General features: G+C 32.8%; 2 protein-coding genes across 2 annotated transcripts; one reads left to right on the forward strand and one right to left on the reverse strand.

Annotated features, from left to right (window-relative positions):
* Nucleotides 1–6,852: 6,852 nt before the first annotated feature.
* On the reverse strand, nucleotides 6,853–11,075 carry LOC18423841 (annexin Gh1). Its single transcript, XM_006828437.4, has 5 exons — nucleotides 10,939–11,075; nucleotides 10,226–10,371; nucleotides 9,751–9,969; nucleotides 8,518–8,730; nucleotides 6,853–7,401 (listed from the first exon to the last, which is right to left on the reverse strand). The coding sequence occupies exons 1-5, from the start codon at nucleotides 11,012–11,014 to the stop codon at nucleotides 7,105–7,107; spliced, it is 951 nt and encodes a 316-aa protein (XP_006828500.1). The 5' UTR covers nucleotides 11,015–11,075; the 3' UTR covers nucleotides 6,853–7,104.
* Nucleotides 11,076–21,159: 10,084 nt separating this feature from the next.
* Nucleotides 21,160–25,296, forward strand: LOC18423840 (annexin Gh1). The gene is made up of 5 exons (XM_006828436.4): nucleotides 21,160–21,312; nucleotides 21,889–22,034; nucleotides 22,291–22,509; nucleotides 23,709–23,921; nucleotides 24,795–25,296. Exons 1-5 carry the CDS (start codon nucleotides 21,237–21,239, stop codon nucleotides 25,089–25,091), a joined length of 951 nt encoding a protein of 316 aa, XP_006828499.1. The 5' UTR covers nucleotides 21,160–21,236; the 3' UTR covers nucleotides 25,092–25,296.
* Nucleotides 25,297–25,511: the final 215 nt, after the last annotated feature.

The following is a 25,511-nucleotide window of genomic DNA, read 5'->3' on the forward strand; positions in this document are numbered from 1 at the left end:
TGACCCACATTCAATCTGGGCCGATCTAAGGCTTACGATATCACTTTGTATTTACATTTTTATTTTTTTCTATAAATTCAAATCACTTGAAATTTTAGGAGTTCATTCTTTTCATCAAGGCACACCTAATAAAAATATAAAAAAAATAATTCGTAAAATATAAATTGATCAAAATACCCCCAAAATATTTCAGGGGTATTTTGATTAATTTACATTAAGAAATTATTTTTTATATTTTTATTAAATTCTCCTATTTTTGAAGAACATACGTTCTAAATTTTAAGTGATTTGGATTTGTAGTAAAAAAAGAAAAATTCAAACATGAAATAAGGTCGTGACCGTCAGATCGGCCCAGATTCAATCTAAGCCATTGGCTGATACTGTAGCTATCAGTCCATGGGCTGACATGATCTTTTCTCATATATATATATATATATATATATATATATATATGGAAAAGATAGGATTAGCCCACTAGCTCATGAACATATAAGCTCAACGGCTCAGATTGAATCTGGGCTGATCTGACAATCACAGATGTTCGGTAGTGCTTGAATTATTTTTTTTTTTTCTACAAATCCAAATTATTTGAAATTTTAGGTATGTGTTCGTTTCATCAAGGCGCACCTAATAAAATATATATATATATATATATAAATAATTCATGAAAAACAAAATGACCAAAATACCCCATAAAACTTTTCGGGGGTATTTTAGTCAATTTATTTCAAGTAAAATATTTTTTTGATATTTTTCAAAGATTCACCTTTTATTTATGAACATATGCCTAAAATTTCAAGTGATTTGGATTTGTAGAAAAAAAAACTAAAATGTAAACAATATCGGACGTCTGTGATCGTAAGATCGGCACGTTGGGCTCATATGTTCATATGAGCTAGTGGGATAATCTGATCTTTTCCCATATAGGAAGATATTGCTGTTAGCCTAAAGGCTAACAAGAAGATATGGCCCCGATAGTTCAGATTGAATTTGGGCCGATCTGACGGTCACGACTTCATTTCATGTTTGAATTTTAATTATTTTTTTTCTACAAATCCAAATTACTTGAAATTTTAGGCATGTGTTTTTCTCATCAAGACGTATCTTATAAAAATATAAATAAAATAATTCGTAAAAATAAAATTGATCAAAATGCCCCCGAAACTTTATGGGGGGTATTTTGGTTAAATTTTTTCATGTAAAATATTTTTTTGATATTTTTTGAAGATTCACCTATTTTTTATGAACACGTGCATAAAAATTAAAGTGATTTGGATTGTAGAAAAAAAAAAATTCAAATACTACCAGACGTCTGTGATCGTTAGATCGGCCTAGAATCAATCTAGGACGTTGGGCTCATATGTTTGTATGAGCTAGTAGGCTAATCCCAACTTTTTCATATATATATATAAAATCTTCCGAGGGCTAACTGAAATATATGAGCCCAACCGCCCAGATTGAATATGGGTCGATCTGACGATCAAAAATATCTTATAGTGTTTGAATTTTAAGTTTTTTTTTATAAATCCAAATCACTTGAAATTTAAGGTGTGTGTTCATAAAAAATAGGTGAATCTTAAAAAAATATAAAAAAAATATTTTACATGAAAAAACTTGACCAAAATACCCCCATAAATTTTTTGGGGTATTTTGATCAATTTTATTTTTACGGATTATTTTTTATATATTTTTATTAGGTGCGGCTTGATGAGAAGAACAATGTCCTAAAATTTTAAGTGAGTTTGATTTGTAGAAAAAAATTAAAATTCAAACACAAAATGAAGTCGTGACTGTTAGATCGGCCAAGATTCAATCTGGGCTGTCGGGCTCATATTTTTCTGTTAGCCCTTGGGCTAACAATAGTATCTTCGAAAAACTCTACGCAATGCCTATAGGCAAAAATGAACAATGATTTCGCCTACTCCCATCATCGTCTAAAATTCATTGTGCGGTCACGATTGTCTGGTAGTGTTTCATTTTTCATTATTTTTTTACAAATTAAAATGACCTTAAATTTTGAGCATGTATACATCAAAAATAGGGGAATCTTTGAAAATTATAAAACAAATATTTTACATGGAAAAAACTGAAAGTTTTGGGGGTATTTTGGTCAATTTAGTTTTACGGATAATTTTTTTTTATAGTTTTATTAGATGCACCTCAGTAAGATGTATATATCCTCCAAATTTCGGATCATTCCAATTTGTAGAAAAATAAATAAAAAATGAAACACTACCGGATAATCGTGAACGTGTAATGAAATTTAGATGATGATGAGGATAGACGAAATTACTATTCATTTTTACTTATAGACGTTGAAAAGAATTTTTCATATATATATATATATATATATATATATATATATATATATATTCTATGAATTTCGAAAAGCAGTGCTGGTGCCATATCACAATATAGCTAAGTTCCTCCTATGTGTACTTCACATTGACTTTTATACCACGCAGCCTCCAGAATGATGCTTTACCCTCACAACACAGGGAGCATACCTACATGTTGGTTCAGGAATGGGGTCTGCCTCCTATTGTAGATAGTAGAGTTGGACATAGATTACCCAACATAAAAAACTTAGGGCCTTGAGACTTGCTTGGAGGGCCCAAGCAAATGTAGTCACATGCACTAAGATAATTGGGGAAGATCGGCTCCTCGATTACATTCGGGATACTTCTACTTGAGCAAAAGGAAAACATGCCCTCTGGAGGCAGGGCAAGGGCAAGGGCACCAGATTCATATGAATCAACATCATCCTTTATAAGACGCCCTATGTTCAGAGGGCAAGGGCAAGGGCACCAGATTCATATGAATCAACATCATCCTTTATAAGACGCCCTATGTTCAGAGGGCAAGGGCAAGGGCACCAGATTCATATGAATCAACATCATCCTTTATAAGACGCCCTATGATGGGAATCTGTTACGCTGCCTTTATATGGAAGAATCACAATTGGCCTTGGAGGAAGCACATGCTAGTGATGCACCAATCCGGCCCTAAATTATATCACAGACAGAGGTGCCTGGATTATTATTGACCAACTATGGTAGGGGATTCCTTGACGCATGCTAAAAGGTATTGTGTTGGTCAGATACAAGAGGCTTTCAACACCAGCACTTGAACCATTGCATCCTACAGCTGTATTTCGTGGCCTCTCTTAGTGGGTGATGGATGTGTTTGGATCAACCCGGTATCAATTGGTGACCATCTCTATATTCTGGTTGCCACTTAGCATTTCTCCAAATTGGTGGAAATGATCCCTCTAAACCAAGTGACTAGAAGAATTATCACCGATTTTATCAGACACTCGAAATTATCATAGTGATAATGTTTCCCCATTTAATAATCATATGGTCACCAAATTTTGCTTTTGATTGGAAGTACAAATCTATGTACAATCAAAGGGTGAATGGTCAGGCTGAGGCCTTTAATAAGACGGTGCAAAAAATCTTCAAGAAAATAATAAAAGAAAGAGTTAAAAGGATAGGCGTGAGAAGCTCAAGACTCCCCTCATATACTGTGGAGAAGTAGCCCTACTATCTCTCAGAGTTGCACATCGGATGTGCTCGAAATTACTTGGTAGAGCATGATACTTTAGAAGAGAAGCAAGTCTAAGCAAAAGAAAATCTCGAGGCATATCAGACTTGAATGAGTTGGGCCTTCAATAAAGAGGTCAAGTCTTGACTGTGTTGGTGCACCAAGAAGCAAATTCCAACCAAAATTGGATGGTCCCTATATTACCAAAAGGGTCTATTCTTGCAGTGCTTTTCTCCTATGTAATAAAAATAGAGAAGATACAATGACCTCAATCAATGGGAGATTAAAGGAATACTATTAGTAAGAAGGCTAGCCTAGCCTATTAGGTAAAGGCTAATCTTCTCAGAAATCACATTCCCATATATAGTCCATGATTGAAAAGTATTTGGAGAATGTAAAGGCATAGTTGACTACAAACCTATTGAATTTATCTGGCTTCTTGAGGCCTTAACATGTATGTAACCCATGCCCATATACTGTGTTATTGGCTTCAGTAGGGCCTCAAGCCCCAAAAGGAGACAGATGGTTCGTTTGCCTACCTGTTTTGACTCATCGGGCCTAGGCGGTTTGAAGCTTGAAAGAGTTGTCTTTGAGTTACAATGCTCTTGACTACTGAGTTTTGCCAATTTGTCTAATTCTTATGAGGATTTAAGGGTAATTCCTTGGTTGAAGTTGGTGTGTGCACGTGCCCGGTGCAAGGAAAATGTGTTCCCACATGGAAGAGGTAACCTGTGAGGAAGGGTAAACCTTCGACATAGCTTCATCCACGATATGTACATAAAATAACCTCAAAAAACGATGGATGAGAAGCTGCCCTTTCGAGAGAAGGCCTAGTGAAGGACATGCACATTTGCGAAGAGAGGAACGTTTCATCATTATGCGGTGCTCTGCATGCTGGCTGCACTCGCACTAGTGAACTTTGGAGCTCCAACACCTATTGTCGGTCGGTTATGAGGTCCTACTTAAGACAGGTGGTGGGGCACCCTACTTATTTGTTGATTTATTTCAGGGTTCAAGAGAGCAGCTTCTAGGCTATCAACAAACATGATGGAAAAACCAAACATGATGGAATTACCACCCCTCTCCCTCTGTGCTGAGTCGAAAATTAGTCTCACATCCAAGGATTAGAAATAGAAGAGGTGAAAGTTAAGAGTTGACCCTGTGCAGGCCGCGACCTTAGCCCACACGCAGCTTGCCATTCTTTGCAAAAATTATAAAGGGGAAAAATCAAAATAGGAGTTGACCCTGCTTGTAATATCATAAAAACGGTCAAAAGACTACAACTTTCACTTAAAGGGTATGTTCTAAAAGTTCAGTATATCAATCAGATACTTCCTCAAAATAATTTTAAAAAATTTCCTAATTACTTTTGTTCAACATCGAGAAGCTAAACAATATAGGGTGTTTTAGTAATTTTACCTTATTTCATTAGAACAGATATTCCATTTATTCACAAAATGGCTCGTCGATCCAATCATTCTTCTGAAATTAAGTGGTTTGAAGACAATTAATAGAAGCACATAGCGTAGCTTCTTCCTGTAAAAGTGCAACTTGGTCCTCGTAATACTGAACTGTTAGGGGCAACCTGGTCTGTTTGTACAATTTAAGCTGCCTAAGCAAAGTGACATTTTTGGCCCTAGTTGTTCAGCTTTCGAAAGGGGATGCGGTTTTGGTGAGTCAGCCGACTTACCTATTACCTTTCAGTCCCTTGTCTAGTTAATGTCTATCTCTAAGATGAACGTCAAAGGAGTAACATCCCCTAGAAGTTAAAATGGACTGTGAAGAAAGGAATTCAAAAAATATTTATATTTTTTAAAAAAAAATTTCAAATTTATATCATTGTCACTGTTGAGGTTATCGAACCTTAAAATTTTAGATCGAAAGTACATCTTTGAAATATATTTTGTAGGGAGACCACACAAAAATAATGTGAAAGGCGCAATTGAATTTTATTATGCAACCTTTTGCTCTACTTTCTTAAATCGGTACAATGAAGGGCATATTTGAAAATAACACAAATTAAAAATGGCCTTCGTTGTTATTTATAAACGGCATATTAGCTCTTCACAAAGATTTTATCAAGGTCTGAGTCATGTACAGGCTAAAAATCTAAAAAGGTCAAAAACAAATTTATTTCAAAAAATTGTTTAAAATAAAGAAAAGATAAGAGAGTTTAGAGAATTATTAGGAGACTTGAAAATATGATATAAAAAAAAAAAATCTATAAGAAATAGATTATTGGAATTTTTTATTTAAACCTTGAATATTTGGAAAAATAATTAAAAAAGAGAAAATGGGGATTTTCAAATCATTTTAAAAACTAGGAAAATTATCTAAAAACTTCCTTCTAACCGATATAATGGCGTTTCCTATTTTTAATTTTTTCTTTTCTGTTTTTACCCCCTTTCAAGAGTGGAGCCAGATGAACTAGAACTCCCTCCAACTCAAACTTGGCACCAGACCAAGGCCGAGCTACTAGGCCATATCCAAGTGGAATTGGCTATGTCATGAAACATTGGATAGCAACAACGTCCAGAAAGAGAGTTTAATCCGTTTAGCAAATGCAGCATAGAGTAGAATTTGAGATTTCTAATTTTGAAATCAAATAGGCAGAAAATTGAGCAAGAAAAATATTATACTTGGTTAACTAATCAAGAATTATAGGGATTTTGGAAAACTATGCTTCCTTTAAACTAAAATTTTATAAATTAGGAAATCTGAAAATTAGCCAATTTCAACTATTTGTTGAAGTTTTCGTTAATGATATGGTAGAGTTTGTTAAATGAATGAGATGTAGAAATCATAGCTCATCCATGATAGGTCTAGAATATTTGATGCATCACATTTTAAAAAAAGATAAAAGTTCAGAGCAAGTTTAAATTTTTCAATTTTATTTTATTTTTGTTTACATATTCGGCTTCCATATTTTTTACCCTCAAGCATTTATAAAAAACAAAATTGTAAGCCATTTACTTTTCATACAAGGAGGTCACAATTCCCTAGAACTATCCAATATGAAATTTGATAACTTAAACGCATCATAAAGTTTGAATAAAAATCTTTTGAACTTTTAGATTTAGTCAATGGAACAAACTAGCCATCCAATTTTACATCTTATGATCAAGATTAGTTGTGAGCTAAATAGTTTCATTGTATACTTTCCCATAAAAATATGCATACAAGTAATTTGAAATAATATAAGAATTGAAATATCCTTACAAATCTCTGCAATGAAGCCAAGATGTGTATCAAGTTGGTAACTGGTACCAAATGATTCCATGAAAGCTGAAAGTTGGCCCATGATTCTTTTCAACCACCAACACTATTTATTATATAACATCCGTAAAATATCTCTGATAACCACTGGTTGAACATAACAACATGTGAACCAAAACCTGCAAACACACAAATTACAATAGAGCAACTGCAAAAGCATCACAAACACTCAAAGACACTTCAGCTATAATTATCATATAGTAACTGAACACTCAATACCACATTGTCCAAACAAAGGCCTCTTTCAATGGAAAGTATACATATATATTTATTGAAATGATCTCAAATATCTCCATGGCCAATTAGGGTGAGAAGCAAGTTCTTATAATCTCCTGAAGTGTCACTGGCAATGGCACGATCGAGAGGGGTGCTATTCCTCTTGTGGTATTCCGCTTTGATGTCTTTCATGTCCACGTCGGCACGAGTCACAACCACTCTTGTGAGGGCTACCTCATCTGTGCCTAATTTGACGATCGCCAGACGAAGTGTCTTCTCAAAATAGCTCTGAGGCTTTGTGATGCATTTGACAACAGCTCTTACTGCAGATTGGAACTTATCCTCAGCGTCACCCTTCAGGTCCTGTGACATCCAAAAATTTCAAGACCTTGTATGTATTGCTTAACAACTCTCTCTCTCTCTCTCTCTCTCTGCATAACAAATGTTCGGCAAGGTAGTTTCCTTTCCTCCATATGAGACTTATGGGCCATGATTTCCGCATGTTATGCAAAAAATTATATTCCATTACCTTAACACTTGCTCAAAAAAATATATTCCAACACTAGCAGTGTCAACTGTAAAGGAATGTCATTCCCATCCCAATTCTCTCTCTGCAACAACCATACTTGCACCTCACCTATTTCCACAACTGCCTTAAATTTTCTTGTACCTACAGATTACTAGAATGAGAAGCTCTGAAACACTTTCTCAAAAAACAAAGAAATGGATACACAACTGCATCTTTACAGACAGAAAGAAAAACCCCATCCTATCTTGAAAGAACAAGTTTTACTTGATAACATTTACTTACAATTAAAATAAATGGTCTAAGAAGGGTGAGGACTTTAAACTTTCCCTTAACCCATCCCAAGCCCGAGTAAAGGAGGTGGGTTACGTTAGGTAAACAGCCAGCATAAAAATCTGCCACATCTTATCATGAATCCTAAGCCTATGTTATTGATCTTACTGACCTTTGATAGAGAAAAACGGAAGAACAGGATTTCATGCAGCCGGCCCCAATTCATTGGGATAAGGCTTCGATGATGATGATGACTTTCAATTAAAATCAACATGTATGCTTCATAAAGAAAAAATACGCAAAGTTTATTGTGCATTTTGTGGTTAGAAATTTCCCTTGGCATTTGTTGATCTTTACTTCCAACAAATGTACCCTACGTTTCTTTTTGTGTTCTCTAGTTTGTTCTTTTTAGTCAGGATAAACTTGAATCCAAACTCCAATATCGTTGTGCTAAAGCTGTTGCTACCTAACCGCAGCCTCTAAGAGTTACATTTTAGTTAAGCTTTCTTTAAACATTTATTTTCATAGAATTGTTTCATGTAGTGCACATGGCATGAAGTAGTAAATGGTTAGAAGATCAAAAGATAACCCAAGTTTGTCAAGCTAAAGTATTATCACCAAAGTTACATACTAAATCCTTATGCTATAAAAGTAAATGATTTCCTTGTGGGTTTCCTTACCTTATTGATCTGCATCCCAGATCCATCCTTGTAGTTATTAAGTGTAGCATTCAGCTGTGCTTTGCTCCTTGTTGAGAGGATCCTGACAAGTTCTTCATGATTGAAAGCCTTGTCTTTGATCACATCTTTTAGTGTCTTAGCCTCCAATTTTGCCAAATGCCCGTTTACCTCTTGTCCATCATAGCGATATGAGCTCACAAGAGGTACCAACAGCTGAGAAAAGAATAGAACTATTAGATATGAATAGACTAAGAAGAAATAATTCTGATTTCCTTAAAACCTTCTACCCATTAGGTTTGAGGTTCCTTATGGAAGTCCATTCAACAATAACACTTCTAAGCATGGTTACAAAAGTTATCAATGGTTCTGCTAATTTTGCAACGGCCAAATTGGTAATAATCGCACTCTATGACATTGATATATTCCAAAAATAGGCAAGCAAAAAAAAATCCCAACCTGCCTTGGACAAACAGAGCACATTAAAAATCATTCAGCCACACCTATTCTGAATGGGCAAAACAGAAGCATGTTTCAGCATCAGCAAATACAAAATAAATTGGGAAGTTCATAAACTTGGGGAAGCTCATAAACTTAGAGAACTAACTCCTAGTGCAAAACTAACTATCAAAACTTGTTAAACTTGCATGGAAGAAAAACTTTCTCCTTGAAAGTAGCCCGAGACTTTTATTTCGTATATTAATAAGTATCAAACTAAAATACCATTTCAAAAAGAAAAACAAATGAAACAAGGTCCCCAGTTGGAGCCCATGACTGACATTTGAACATCATAGAGGACATTACAGTTGAGTGCGAGCCCCAAAGAAATAAAGCTGTAGCCATAGGTAACAAGCCTTGAACAATGACAATGCACATAAACTCAATGAACATAATTTGTTTGCTGAATATGAATGTATCATTACTATCATAAAAGAAAAAAGTTAAGACAACCATAACAAAAATTAAAACATCCAAAGCAGAACAAAAACAAAAATTCATACATCCAAAGATCAACAGAAGCAAATAATGCCAATCAACATAACGTGGAACTACAAAAAGAATTTATATAATTAGAAGTTGAAAACAAAAAAGAAATTCATCAACAGAAAATTTTTAATTGCAAAGAAGAACACAAAAAGAAAACTAATAATAACATAATAAATTTTGCACCCAAAGTATAGAAGAATCTTAACGACATCAATCAACTTAATTTGATAGCAATGAACGAGATTACACCTTACGAAAGTCTCCAGTTGTGTGTTGGGCCACATCTTCTTCAAGAGATCGCTTGAACCGAGCATGGTAGGCACGTCTAATCAAAAGGAGCTCCTCAGAAGATCTTGCACAAGCAATTTCGATAAGCACACGATCTTCAGGATTCCACCTCCTCAAAGCTTGATTTGCCATTAATGCATCCCTTTCAGCAGGATCCAATGTCCATAGCAGCAGTGCCCTCTACACATTTGACATATCATTTACAAAAAATCATGTGAACAAAGGAAATAATAATATTGTATAAATGAGACTAAGGCTTATTCCCTCTCATCCATTAGATGGAACTGACAGTGGAATTAGCTTAACATACCAGACTATGATGCACTTTCCCATGAACAAATTGGTAATCTATATATGTAAGAACCATTTATGATGATTTATTTGAATATTTCATTTCATTTCTTATTTCTAGAATGATTAAGACTAGCAAAAAGACCTCAAAATCTCCTGAGACTTCAGAATCAAGTGATTTAAGGAGATCCTCTCCGTAGAGCTCGAAATAAGTTTTACGAATTAATTGCCGTTGGGTAGCAGTCCTGTGGCCCAATATGGAAATGATCAACTTCTCATTTGTTCCCCATCCTGTTTAAAGAATAGCAGAATACACATTGCTCATCATTATTTAGAAAATTTAAATATAAAAAGAACAAAAATTTGGTCAAATAAGTCAAATAATAATACTACGAAGGGGAAAACTAGTAATGAACAGTATGAAAAAGTCCATTAACCCCAGATCACAAATTAAGATTCAAATAAGAGCCAAACAAACTGAAAAAAAAGGGCACACATGTGAATTGACTGTGAAGGATCAGATGATCAAAGCAGGAGAGGAACAATAGACTATCAGCAACAATTAAAAAAGTCATCAAATGGTGAATACAAATGAATAATTAGAACCTAACAAAACAATAAGTAATGGAGTAAAATGAAAGTAAATCACACAAATCTATACACTCTGGGAGAATTGCTAGGAACTGGTGAGAAAATCAGTCATTAGATAATAAACAAAAAAAAAGAATTCTGACAAAATTAAAGTATAAATGAAAAACTAAAAATCACATCTCCAATGGAAAGGATCAAGAATTAGAAGAGCTTATAAAAGAAGTACAAGTAATGTAAAGCAAAGGCAGATGCAAAAATGGAAGAGACCTGCAAATGCTACTCTGAGCTGCTCACAGTCATCGGCTGGTGAAGGTACCGATTCAGGCACTACCACGCTTGACATTGCCCTCTCTTTCCCTCTCTACACTACGCAAAATGCTCTCTCTCCCTCTCTCGCTACAACCAAAAGACCTCAGGCTCTCGCTCTCTATTTATAGGATCAGATGATCTGGCACTTTCGCTCTCTACCCTATTATACTGACTCTCTCTCTACCCTATTACACTCTACCCTATTACGAGTTCAAATAATGGTATCCCTCTCTCTCTTTTTAATGGAAATGGAAATGGAAATGGAAATGGAAATGGTTTGCGAAGCAAGCGGCAATGTGTACATATGTTGGCCCGGCCCGGAAAATGTTTTTTGCGTGGGGTAGGCTGTCATTTTCATCGCGAAGCCTCAGCCGTAACCATGTTTGTCCCGTTGCCGCGAACAGGTGCCGCGTTTGTCGAACCGCCGCCGCGTTAATGATAGTACGGATTTTTTTTCTTTTTGTCCGCTTTTTCATATATCGAATATATCAATAGGAAAAGATCAATTGTTTCGTGGGGCTGGAGCGCATTTTTTCAAAATGCGGTACAAAGTATAAAACATCCATTTTCATGGGAAAGGTTTATGTGCTTCGCCTCCGGCGTAGAAGTTCTATCCTCCCGTTACCATCCAACAGTTTAATTTTGATCGAGAGAGATATTTATCGTTTGATCTTAGATCCAACGTTTTAAAGTGTTTTATTTTTAGTTTTTTTTATACAAATTGTATAAATATGAAATTTGGTACGTATCATCTTCTCATTGAGAGCATCTATAAAAAATATTAAAAATAATTTTTTGATAAAATATAATGATCAAAATACCTCTTGAAACTTTTAAAGGTACTTTTATCATTTTATTTTATTGAAAATATTTTTTTTATATTTTTCGCTAGTACGAATTTAATAGAGGAATGGACATCCAAATTTTGGTGTCAAAATAGTTTATAGAAAAAAATTAAAAATCAAATAGTATAGAGACATTGCAATCTCAGCCCTCCATTCAAAATAGACGGTTGGATAAGGGGAGGATAGAACTTCTATGCTATAGGGTAAGCATAGAAACCTTGCCCTTAAAGATGGATGCAAATAGGTGGTCAAGCTAAAGGTCTAAATGTTTTTTAATATAATTATTATTTTTAGATTTTTTTAAAAATGATCTACATGTTAAATATTATATATACTCTTAAAATAATAATGGTCCTCTGAGACCCTCCCACACCTATATGTGTAGGATCCCAAAGGATCATCATTAAATTTCGTACATATCTCTAAAAAAGTTATTACATATGTGTAGGACTTGACTTTTCTAGAGATTTGTACCAAATTTAATGGTGATCATTTGAGGTCCTACACACATAACTGTGGGAGGGTATGATCATTACTCCTCTTAAAATTAGGATCAAATTATATTTAAAAAAAATTTATTTATTGCCAAGCCCGCATTTCTACAATATGCGGGCTGGTCGAATGCTAATTGCGTTCATAGAAAAACTACGACATACTCTTTCAGGCTAGCTTTCTATACTTCCACTACAGTATAAAATTATGGGCTGTTGAGATGGCTCCAATCATAACAAGCCTTTGCAATATTTTATTTTTAGTTTTATCTACAAAAAAAAATTGGGCATCCACTCCTCTCTTAAACTTGCACCGGTAATATATATATATATATATATATATATATATATATATATATATATATATATATATATATATATATATATATATATATATATATATATATATATATATATATATATATATATATATATATATATATATATAAAATATTCCCAATAAAATTTAAAAAAATCCCCCTAGATGTTTCAGGGATATTTTAGCCATTTTATTTTATCGAAAGTATTTTAAAAAAATTTTAGGCGTGCTTCATTGAGATGATGGCACATACCAAATATGATATTCATTTAATTTGTAGAAAAACTTAAAAATAAAATATTACGAGTCATCAAATTTAGATCAAACAGTCAGTAGCTCACTTGATCTAAATTGGATGGGTGGATGGTGGAGGAAAATGTATATTTTCTATACAGTAAGGGAAGTATATAGATCTTTCCCTTCTCTTTCTTGACACTAGTGGTGGCAATTGGCCGTGTTGACTCGAATCTGGGTTTGGGTTGACCCAACCTGATCCAACCCATTACCACTTCTATTGGACCATTGTTCGCAAAATCACCCGTTCTAACCACTAAGTTAGATCGGAACCAGCCTGTGGTCTATTCCGGTTTTGGGCAGTTAGGGTGATCAATCGGTATTTTTCTAAAACCAATTCAAAAATATATATATAAATTCTAAAAAATAAGGAATTTAATTTGTTTAAATATTCTTTACATTATGGTAAAGACTAAAAATTGTTTTGATAATTAATACTCATTTTTATATTTTTCCATCTTTTTTAGAAAATTTTAAAATAGCCATTGGAAAATATAAAATGGGTTAAAATCTATTTTTTTTATTAATTTTCAACTTATTTGTTTTGTTCTAATCATTCTTTATATGTTTTTCATATTTTAGTAAATTTTTGTTTTTTTTTTTTTCAACACCTTTTGACCGCCCAGGACTTGCCCTGTTAGAGCTGTTGAATCGGTCGATTAAGCCGCTTCCAAGCCCATGTCCAGTTAACCATTCCAGTTCGATTTTGCGATCAGTAGTTGTAGGCCATTCCATTATTTATTGGCTTTTTGAAGAGGTAAGTCTCTCTTAATTCCTTGGGATATCCTCAGGAGCTTGGTTACAAATTCGATGAGGCATGTTGTTAACAGCATACCCTTCTCATTTCTTACCGGCTCAATCATGGTGGTAGCACCCTCATATCCTAGTCACGTCGTGGTTTTATTCCCACATACAGTACCTCACTAATAACTTCACAAAACTAACTCTTAAGCTATTTGAAAAAACGGTTAGGGGCCTGTCTTTCGCACTGAATTACCTAAAAAAAAAAAGTCCGGGTGGAGGGCATTACGCCCACACACACAAGTATATATTTGTATATCTAAAATATAGAAAAATGCTTAAAAACACCAATAAATGAGTATTTCACTCGTAGCTCAAAACTGTCCTAAATCAATTAAATGGTCATAATCAACTGATAATGTTTGAATTTTAATACTCTTTTCTAAATCAGATTAATCTCAAATTTTGTGGATACACCAAAGAATAATGATACTATGAGACCCTTCCACACCCATATGAGTAGGACCCCAAATTATCACCATTAAATTTTGGCACAGATCTCTAGAAAAGTTATCAATACACCGATTCACCCAAGTCCCACACCCATGTGATAACTTTTCTAGAGATCTGTGTAAAAATTTAATGGTGATCATTTGGGGTCCTACTCACATAGGTATGGGAGGGTCTCATTGTGTCATTACTTTACACCAAATTACTGGTGAATTTATAATTGCCAAATAATTTCACGCTCCTGAGGGAGCATAATGTCCATTTACTCCCTCAGTCAAAACCCAATCTAGTAGTATATTTAGGAACCCAAAATTTGGGGATGTGACATCTTCAACCCAGTGCTATATTCAAATACATAAATAAAAACCAAATTGCATTATCTAAGGGCCTAAAAATATTAATTCTTCAAGATTGACCAAAAGTAGATATCTAAGTTTAGAAAACCCAATATTTACATTTTTCTTTTGAATATGATCATCTGTCATTAACAAAATTTCAATTTGAAAAATTCTTCCCAAGTCAGTCTTCTACCCGAGAAGTAGGTGTATAGTATACTCCTGCAGAGCATAGTACATGCGCTCTTTATATAATTTACTGATCCAAAACTCTTAGCCATCAGATATATATATATATATATATATATATATATATATATATATATATATATATATATATATATATATATATATGGGAAAAGATGTTGTGCGTCCAGCTACGTATTGCTACAGTAAACGCCCACGGCCCAGATTGAATCTGGGTCGTTCTAACGATCACTGATGTCTGATAGTGTTTGAACTTTAATTTTATTTTTTACAAATACAAATCACTTTAAATTTTAAGCTTGTGTTCTTAAAAACTAGGAGAATCTACGAAAAATATCACAAAAAAAAATTACATGAAATAAATTGACCAAAATACCCCGAAAAAGTTTTGGGGGGTATTTTGGTCAATGTTTTTCCATGAATTTTTTTTATATATTTTTATTAGGTGTGCATTGATGAGAAGAACATATGCCTAAAATTTCAAGTGATTTGGATTTTTATTAAAAACTTTAAAATTCAAACACTATCAGACATCTATGAACGTCAGATCGGCCACATAATGGCCCAAATTGAATCAGAGTCAGTTGCTTATGGGAGTGCAGCAGCGACTTTTTATATATATATATATATATATATATATATATATATATATATATATATATATATATATATAAAGAGAGAGAGAGAGAGAGAGAGAGAGAGCAGAAGCTCTAAACAATCAAATTAGACCCCCACCTTCAAATAGTGTCGAGAAATATGGTTTCAATGTTGGAAAGTTTTGTGATAGCCTTAAATTATTTTCTTATCTTTAGTTATAAAATCTAATTCTTCAAAAATAGTGTACATCGAGAGATACATGAAAACTTGAAAATCATGAAAATTGACGATCTAAAAATATGTTACAAGATACACTATTTCCAAAACTTGAAATTCATTTTTTTTTATGTCCATGCATATTGATATCGAGATGATCAATTTGATGGTATTTGGGCATCAAAACAACCTCTTCTAGTGAAAGTATTGAGGTAGGCTCCAATTTGAGTGTTTAGAGCCTAGGCTCTACATAAACTTTTCCCATATATATATATATGAGCAATGATCTAATACAACGGTTGTATCATAATATAATGCAACGACACTTCTAGAAAACCATGTTTGAGGTACTTGTATGACCCCAAATTTTGCACACACACTCTCTTCATCTTGATAATCAATCAAAAAAAAAAGTTAAATTTGAACCCTAGATATGGTCAAAATGAGTCCCCTCCATAAACAAATCTAGACCATTCATTTTTGTGAATTTCAAAATCTTAGCCTTTATAAACTCAAAATCATTTTTTTTTTTTTTTTAACATTGTTCATCTAATAATAATAAAGCCATCCAAAAAAATTAGAGATGAAAAAATCCTTCTAAGGCCTAGTTCTAAGCATCTCACCAAAATGTACGGTCTACGTTAATTGAGCTAAAAATATACTTTATAAGTTGTGTTTTCAAAATTTCCTTTTATGTGATTGTTCATTAGAATGAAAAGAGTGTATATTTCAAAATTTTGATCAAAGAAATGGCCATAAGATGGTTTGGCCATAAGATGGTTTTGTAAGGTTGTGCATCATATTACTATATAATGTTTGCATGAAAGCACTGCCCTCTCTCTCTCTCTCTCTCTCTCTCTCTCTCTCTCTCTCTCTCTCTCTCTCTCTCTCTCTCTCTCTCTCTCTATATATATATATATATATATATATATATATATATATATATATATATATATATATATATATATATATATATATATATATATATATATATATATATATATATATATATATAGGGCAGTGATTTCATGCAACGTTTGTATCCTAGTATAATGCAACGATATTTCTAAAAAATCATGTTTGTGGTATTTGTATGACCCAAAATTTTACACACACTCCCCTCCAAAAACAAATATAGACCATTCATTTAGTGAATTCCAAGATCTTAGCCTCTATAAATTCAAAGTCAAGTTTTTCTTTTTTAATATTGTTCATCTAATGATAATAAAGCCATCCAAAAAAATTGGAAATGAAAAAAATCCTTCTAAGTGCTAGATCTAAGCACCTCACCAAAATGAACGACCTTTGTTAATTGAGCTAAAAAAATATTTTCTAGGTTGTGTTTTCAAATTTTTCTTTTTTGTGATTGTTCATTAGAATGAAAATAGTATATATTTCAAAATTTGGACCACATCATAGTTTTTGAATGTTGTTGCATCATATTACCATACAATCATTGCATGAAATCATTGATATATATATATATATATATAACACCATGCAACGCCTATAGGCAAAAATGAACAGTGATTTCACCTAGCCCCATCACCGTCTAAAGTTCATCGCACAGTCACGATTGTCCTGTAGTATTTCATTTTTCATTTTTTTTTACAAATCGTAATGACCTGAAATTTGGAATGTGTTAATGGAATCTTCGAAAATTATAAAAAATATATTTTATATGAAAAAATTGATCAAAATACTGTTGAAACTTTTCAGGGGCATTTGGTCAATTTATTTTTTACGGCTAATTTTGTATATATTTTTATTAGATGCGCCTTAGTAAGATGTACATACCCTCTAAATTTCAGGTCATTCTGATTTATAGAAAAACAATGAAAAATAAAACACTACTAGACAATCGTGACCGCGTGATTAAACTTGGACGGTGATGAGGGTAGACAAAATCACTATTCATTTCCTCCTATAGACGTTAGGAAGAATTTTCCTATATATATATATATATATATATATATATATATATATATATATATATATATCTGAAACATATTTATCATTGAAAATTATTTTCAATAGAATATGGTCTTAAAGATTATTGAATTTATTCTCATAAAATATTTTTATCAAATAATTATGATTTCTTTATAACCCCAAAAGAAATAAATAATTTAGATATATTATTTGTGATAAAATAAGATTACAATGAGAATAAAATATTTTAAATGAATGAATTTATCTTTGAAATTGAATATTGTATCAAATAATTATAGATTTGATTCATTATTTTAAATATATTTAATAAACACATATCCATTTGGCACAAATTAAAACAAAAATGATTAAATAATTGAAATTGCATAAATAAAATATGTAAATAAAAGTGAGAGAGAAATTAATATAGGGTCTTTCTAATACCAATATTAAATATAATAGTTATTTTAAGACAAAGTCTTCCTCATACCTATATCCAATATATTAGGCTATTAAGGCAATACTTCAAAAGCATTAGCCTTGTTATAAACAAAAATGATATGAACTCACGTACATTGGCCAATAACGATTTTCAAAAAGAAAATTTGTTAATCCTTATACTTATGGTATTAATAAATTTTAGCCTTTTCTGTTGTAAAATATAATTTTTATTAAATATTAATTAGAATAATCTATTTGTTAATGGCTCTATATATAGTATTATGTTGCCTATTAAATAGTTTTTATTATATATTATATTGTTTACTGATAAATTCTATTTATGTTATCAAATATAATTCCTAATTAGTATTAAATATGTCCTTAAGAAAAGGTCAATTCAAAATTTTTAAAAATGAAAGAAATAAGAAAAAAAAAGAAATAAATTATGTGATTTGCCTCTGCAAAGAAAAGCATCAAAGGTAAACCATGGTGAAGAACAATGTTAGAAAATCCAAGTTAATTGTAGTAAACCTAAAATTGAAAAATAAGTCATTACAACTTAATTATCCTAAAACTGAAAAGTAATTCATTTTTAAAATCAAGTTAGCAGTATAAGATTGTTAAGGTTGGGCAATGAGAGATATAGACCACGTTGAGAGAGATGCATACCTTTTAGACCAAGTTGATAGAAAAAGAAACCATGTTGAGAGATCACCATATGAGAGAGGAAGAGAAATACCGCGTTAGAAGGAGAGAGAGAGAATAAGAGAGAGGAGAGAGAGTTCGTTGAGAGGGGACAGAGAGAGAAAAATTAAGAGAATAAATATTAAAACGGTTTTGTAGATAAGCAATAATGTATAGATAACTAATAAATACTATATTGAGAATATGGAGATACCATGAGAAACCCTTGAGAGAAAGAGAGGAGAGAGATATAAAATCGTATAAGCCCAACGGTCTAGATTGAATCTGGGCCGATTTGACTAACACGGATGTCTGGTAGTGTTTGAATTTTTATTTTTTTTTTCTACAAATTCAAATCACTTTATATATATATATGAATAATGATCCTATGAGACCCTCCCACATCTATGTGTGTAGGACCTTTTCTAGATATCTGTGCCAAATTTAATAGTGATCATTTGGGGTCCTACACATGCTCATATGAACATATGAGCCCAACGACCCAGATTTAAATCTGATTTGAATTTGGGCCGATCTCACGATCACGGATGTCTAGTAGTGTTTGAATTTTAATTTTTTTTCTACAAATTCAAATCACTTGAAATTTTATAATTGTGTTCATAAAAAATAGTTGAATATTTGAAAAATATCAAAAACATATTTTACATGAAATAAATTGACCAAAATACCCCCAAAAAGTTTTGAGGAGTATTTTAATCATTTATTTTTTTAGAATATTTTTTTTATTATTTTTATTAGGGGCACTTGATGAGAAGAATACACGTCTAAAATTTCAATGGATTTGGATTTATAGGAAAAAAATTAAAATTAAAATATAAAATGAAGTCGTAATCGTCAGATCCGCCCATATTTAATCTTGACTGTTGAGCCCATAAGTTCATATGAGCTAGTAGGCTAATCCCAACTTTTTCTCTATATATATATATATATATATATATATATATATATATATATATATATATATATATATATATATATATATATATATATATATATATATATATATATATATATATATATATATATATATATATGTATGTATGTGGGTGCGGTTTTTATAAAGTTGCAACTTTAAACAATCTAATTAAGTTGCGCCTCCAAATTTTATCATAACATGTAATTTTATTGTAAAAAATTCTTAGGATTACCTTAAAATCTATTTTCATGTCTAATTATAAAATTTTAAACTTAAAAAATAGTTAAAATCATGGAGATCTATAACTATATCAAAATCTTGAAAATTGACGGCCTAAATAATGTGTTGCTAGATGCACTATTTCTGAGACTCAAAACCTTTTTTTTATATATTCATACATATCGACGTCGAGATGATCAAATAGAGGGTTTTTTAACATTAATACAACCTTTCTGTTCGATTTTTGAGGTGCATCTGTAAAATATATACTTCATTCTGCCATCCAGCTATCCAATTAAGATCATCTGAACCACTGATTGTTTGATCTAAATATGATGACTCAAAATTATTTATTTTTAATTTTTTATTTTTTTACGAATTAGATGAATATGAAATTTGATACCTGCCATCATCTCAATATGGCGCACCTAAAAAAATATTACAAAATATTTATGATAAAATAAAATGATTAAGATACCCCTAAACATTCAAGGGCATGTTTCTTTTTATTTTATTGAAAATATTTTTTTAATATTTTTTACAAGTGCGAGTTTAAGAGATGAGTGGACGTCATTGTTTGTAAAATTGCCCGATCTAATCGCTAACCGCCTGGTTAGATTGGAATCCGGTTTTCGGCGGTTAGGGTGAGTAATCAGTATTTTTAAAAAAGATTAAAGAAAGCGTATATAAATTTTCAAAAATAAATAATTTGATTTAAAAATACATTTTTAAATATTCTTTACATTATGGTAAAGATTAATAAAAAATTTGGTCATTAATACTCACGTTTATACTTTTCTGTCTTTTTTAGAAAATTTTAAAAATAGCCATGGAAAAATATAAAATGGGTTAAAATCTATTTTTTTAATTAATTTTCAACTTCATTTGAATGCGTTTTGTTTTAATCATTCTTTATATGTTTTTTCATATTTTAGTAGATTTTTTTGTATTTTTTTCAATATTGTTTTGACCAGTTAGGTGATTAAACTATTTCCAAAACCATATCCAGTTAACCGTTCGAGTTTGATTTTGGAAATACATGTGGTGGCGCCCTTTCACCCCAATATTTAGTGTCAAAATGTTGCGCAGAAAAAAAAAAAAAATGAAAAATTATAAAAACTTGATATTGTGTGATTGGAGCCACCTCAAAGATCCATTCAAAATGCATACAGTCGAAGTAAAGAAAGCTTGACCGAAAGAGTATGTGGTGGTTTTTATATTGATATATTCCAGGCTTGAAAAGGACAAAAACATAGAAAGTCCTTACTATTATTAACTTGACGGAGATTTCAGAAACGCGGCAGCTGCTGCATGCTTATCTGAGGCGTCGCCATGAAAATGACAGCCTACCCCCACGCAAAACACATTGCCCCTAGCTTCATATCCCATTTGCATTAAAGAGAGAGAGAGAGAGAGTGTCAAATATCATTTGGTTCTAGAGAGAGAGAGTGAGAGCATTTTGCGTAGTGTAGAGAGAGAAAGAGAGGGATGTCAAGCGTGGTCGTGCCTGAATCGGTACCTTCACCAGCCGATGACTGTGAGCAGCTCAGAGTAGCATTTGCAGGTCTCTTCCATTTTTTGCTTCTGCCTTTGCTTTGCATTACTCTCACTTCTTTTATAAGCTCTTCTAGTTCTTCATCCTTTCCATTGGAGATGCGATTTTGACTTTTTCATTTATGCTTTCTTTTTGTCAGAATTCTTTTTTTTATCTAATGACTGATTTTCTCACCAGTTCCTTGCTTTCTCCCAGAATGTATGGACTTGTATGATTTACTTTCATTTTACTCCATTTACTTATTGTTTTGTTGGGTTCTAATTATTCATTTTTATTCACCATTTGATGCCTTTTTTTATTGTTTGATCATCTGATCCTTCACAGTCAATTCATCTGTGTGCCCTTTTTTTTTAGTTTGTTTGGCTCTTATTTGAATGTTAATTTGTGATCTGGGGTTAATGGACTTTTTCTGTTCATTTTTCTGGGTATTTCAAGGCTCTCTCTTATACTTAGAAACCAAATCCTACAAACTAAAATCAGCAAAAATAGCTCATATGATTATTATTTGATCAACATTTTTTTCTTTTTATATTTTAATTTTCCAAATGATGATGGGCAATGTGTATTTTGCTATTCTTTAAACAGGATGGGGAACAAATGAGAAGTTGATCATTTCCATATTGGGGCACAGGACTGCTACCCAACGACAACTAATCCGTAAAACTTATTTCGAGCTTTATGGAGAGGATCTCCTTAAATCGCTTGACTCTGAACTCTCAGGAGATTTTGAGGTCTGTTTGCTACTCCTGATCATTCTAGAGATAATAAATGACATGAAATATTCAAATAAATCACCATAAATGGTTCTCACATATGAAGATCATCAATTTGTTCATGGGCTAGTGCATCATAGTCTGGTATTCTAAGCTAATTCCACTGTCAGTTCCCTCTAATGGATGAATGGGAATAAGCCTTAGTCTCATTTATACAATGTTATTATTTCCTTTGTTCATATGAGTCTATATAAATGATATGTCAAATATGTAGAGGGCACTGCTGCTATGGACTTTGGATCCTGCTGAAAGGGATGCATTAATGGCAAATCAAGCTTTGAGGAGGTGGAATCCTGAAGATCGTGTGCTTATCGAAATTGCTTGTGCAAGATCCTCTGAGGAGCTCTTTTTTATTAGACGTGCCTACCATGCTCGGTTCAAGCGATCTTTTGAAGAAGATGTGGCCCAACACACAACTGGAGACTTCCGTAAGGTGTAAATCTCATCCATTGCTACAAGATTAAGTTGATGGGTGTCCTTAAGTTTCTTCTATACTTTGGGTGCAAAATTTATTATGTTATTAGTAGTTTTCTTTTTGTGTTCTTCTTTGCAATTAAAAATCTACTGTTGATGAATTTCTTTTTTGTTTTCAACTTTTAATCATATATATTCCTTTTGTAGATCCAAATTATGTTGATTGGCATTATTTGCTTCTGTCGATCTTTGGATGTACGAATTTTTGTTTTTGTTCTGCTTTGCAATTCAAAGGATGTTTTAATTTTTTTTTATGGTTGTCTTAGTCTTGTTTTTTCTGATACAATCCTATTCAGCGACCCAATTATGTTCATTGAGTGTAACCTATGGCTACAGCTTTATTTCTTTGGGGCTTGCACTCAACTGTACTGTCCTCTATGATGTTCAAATGTCAGTCATGGACTCCAAGTGAGAACCTTGCTTCATTTGCTTTTTTTAAATAGTATTTTAGTTTGATTCGTATTAACATACAAAATGAAATTCTCGGGCTACTTTCAAGGAGAAAGTTTTTTCCATGCAAGTTTAACTAATTGTTTGGAAAGTTAGTTTTGCAGTAGAAATTAGTTCTCCAATTCTCTGAACTTTCCCTAATAATTTTACATTTGCTCATGCTGAACATGCGTTGGTTTTTCCCAAGGTTTAAACACACGGAGCGGTGACCCGGATAGCCTGTCCAAAAAACCAATCTGGATCAGCGATCCGGTCAAGTGAACTGGCCATTAGAAAAATAAAAAAACTAAAGGATAAAAGAAATGAAAAATATTAAAAAATAAAGTGGGACCGGTACTGATGATTCCCGATCCGAATCGGACGATTCCAGTCCGGTTCAGTAATATTTTAAACCTTGATTTTTGCCTATTGAGAATAGCTGTCGCTGAATGATTGTTATAGGGTCTGTTGGTCCAAGGAAGGCCGAAAGCATCTTTTTTTTCCTGGCGTAATCTTGGAATAAATAATGTCATAGATTGGGATTATTACTACTTTGGCCATTGGAAAATTAGCAGAACCATTCATAACTTTGGTAGCCATGATTTAGTGTTGTTATTCTTGAATCGACTTCCATAAGGAACCTCAAACCTAATGAGTAGAAGGTTTTAAGGAAATCAGAGCTATTTCTTCTTAGCCCATTCATATCTAATAGTTGTTTTCTGCCCTCAGCTTTTGGTACCTCTTGTGAGCTCATATCGCTATGACGGACCAGAGGTAAACATGCATATGGCAAAATTGGAGGCTAAGACAATGAAAGATGTGATCAATGACAAGGCTTTCAATCATGAAGAACTCATCAGGATCCTCTCAACAAGGAGCAAAGCACAGCTGAATGCTACACTTAATAACTACAAGGATGAATTTGGGATGCAGATCAATAATGTAAGGAAACCCACAAGGAAATCATTTACTTTTTATGTGTAAATAATTATTGTACTATAGCATAAGTCTTAGTCTATGTAGCTTTGGTGATAAATACTTTAGCCTGACAAACTTGGTTTATCTTTTGATCTTTCAAACGTTTACTAGTTCATGCCATGTGCACTACATGAAATATTCTATGAAAATAAACGTTAAAGAATGCTTAACTGAAGTGTAACTCTTAGAGGTTGTGTTAGGGTGCAACAGCCTTAACACAAACGATATTGGGGTTCGAATCCAAGTTTACCCTGACTAAAAAGAACCAACTAGAGAACACAGCAAGAAACGTAGGGTGCACTGGTTGGAAGTAAAGATCAACAAATGCATAGGGAAATTTCTAACCACAAAATGCACAATAAACTTTGGGTATTTTTTATTTACGAAGCATACATCTTTATTTTAATTGAAAATAAAGGTTATTAAGTAAAACTTGTTATTTCAAGATAGGATGTGGTTTTCTTTCTGTTAAGGTGCAGCTGTGTATCATTTCTTCATTTTTTGAAAAAGTGTTTTGGAGCTTCTTGTTCTAATAATCTGTAGGTACAAGAAAATAATTTAAGGCAGTTGTGGAAATAGGTGAGGTGCAAGTATGGTTGTTGCAGAGAGAGAATTGGGATGGGAATAACATTCCTTTGCAGTTAACATTGCTATTGATGGAATATAATTTTTTGAATAATATGTGGAAATCATGGCCCATAAGTCTCATATGGAGCGGAGGAAACTACCTTGGCCAACATTTGTTATGCTGAGAGAGAGAGATAATCAATACATACTGAGAGAGAGAGAGAGAGATAATCAATACATACAAGGTCTTGAAATTTTTGGATGTCACAGGACCTGAAGGGTGACCCTGAGGAGAAGTTCCAATCTGCAGTAAGAGCTGTTGTCAAATGCATCACAAAGCCTCAGAACTATTTTGAGAAGACACTTCGTCTGGCGATCGTCAAATTAGGCACGGATGAGGTAGCCCTCACAAGAGTGGTTGTGACTCGTGCCGACGTGGACATGAAAGACATCAAAGTGGAATACCACAAGAGGAATAGCACCCCTCTCGATCGTGCCATTGCCAGTGACACTTCAGGAGATTATAAGAACTTGCTTCTCACCCTAATTGGCCATGGAGATATTTGAGATCATTTCAATAAATATATATGTATACTTTCCATTGAAAGAGGCCTTTGTTTGGACGGTCTTTGAGTGTTTATGATGCTTGTGTAGTTTGTTCTATTGTAATTTGTGTTTGCAGGTTTTGGTTCTTCTGTTGGTATGTTGAACAGTGGTTATCAGATATACTTTACAGGTGTTATATAATATATATATTGTTGGTGTTTGAAAAGAATCATGGGCCAACTTGCAGCTTTCATGGAATTATTTGGGACCAGTTACCAACTTGACACACTTCTTGGGTTCATTGATGTGTGAGAGAGTGTTTTGACCATGAATTTCGAAAATCAACCGTCCTAGAGATAGAGAGGGGGACGGAAACGGATTTTTTTTTTTTTCTTCCCCTCAGTAGAGGACATTTGCCCAAGGATTTTGAAAATCAGTGGT

Source organism: Amborella trichopoda, chromosome 4 (assembly GCF_054954075.1).
Source record: "Amborella trichopoda isolate Santa Cruz 75 chromosome 4, AtrichopodaSantaCruz75HAP2 v2.0, whole genome shotgun sequence".
In the NCBI taxonomy this organism is placed as follows: Eukaryota; Viridiplantae; Streptophyta; class Magnoliopsida; order Amborellales; family Amborellaceae; genus Amborella; species Amborella trichopoda.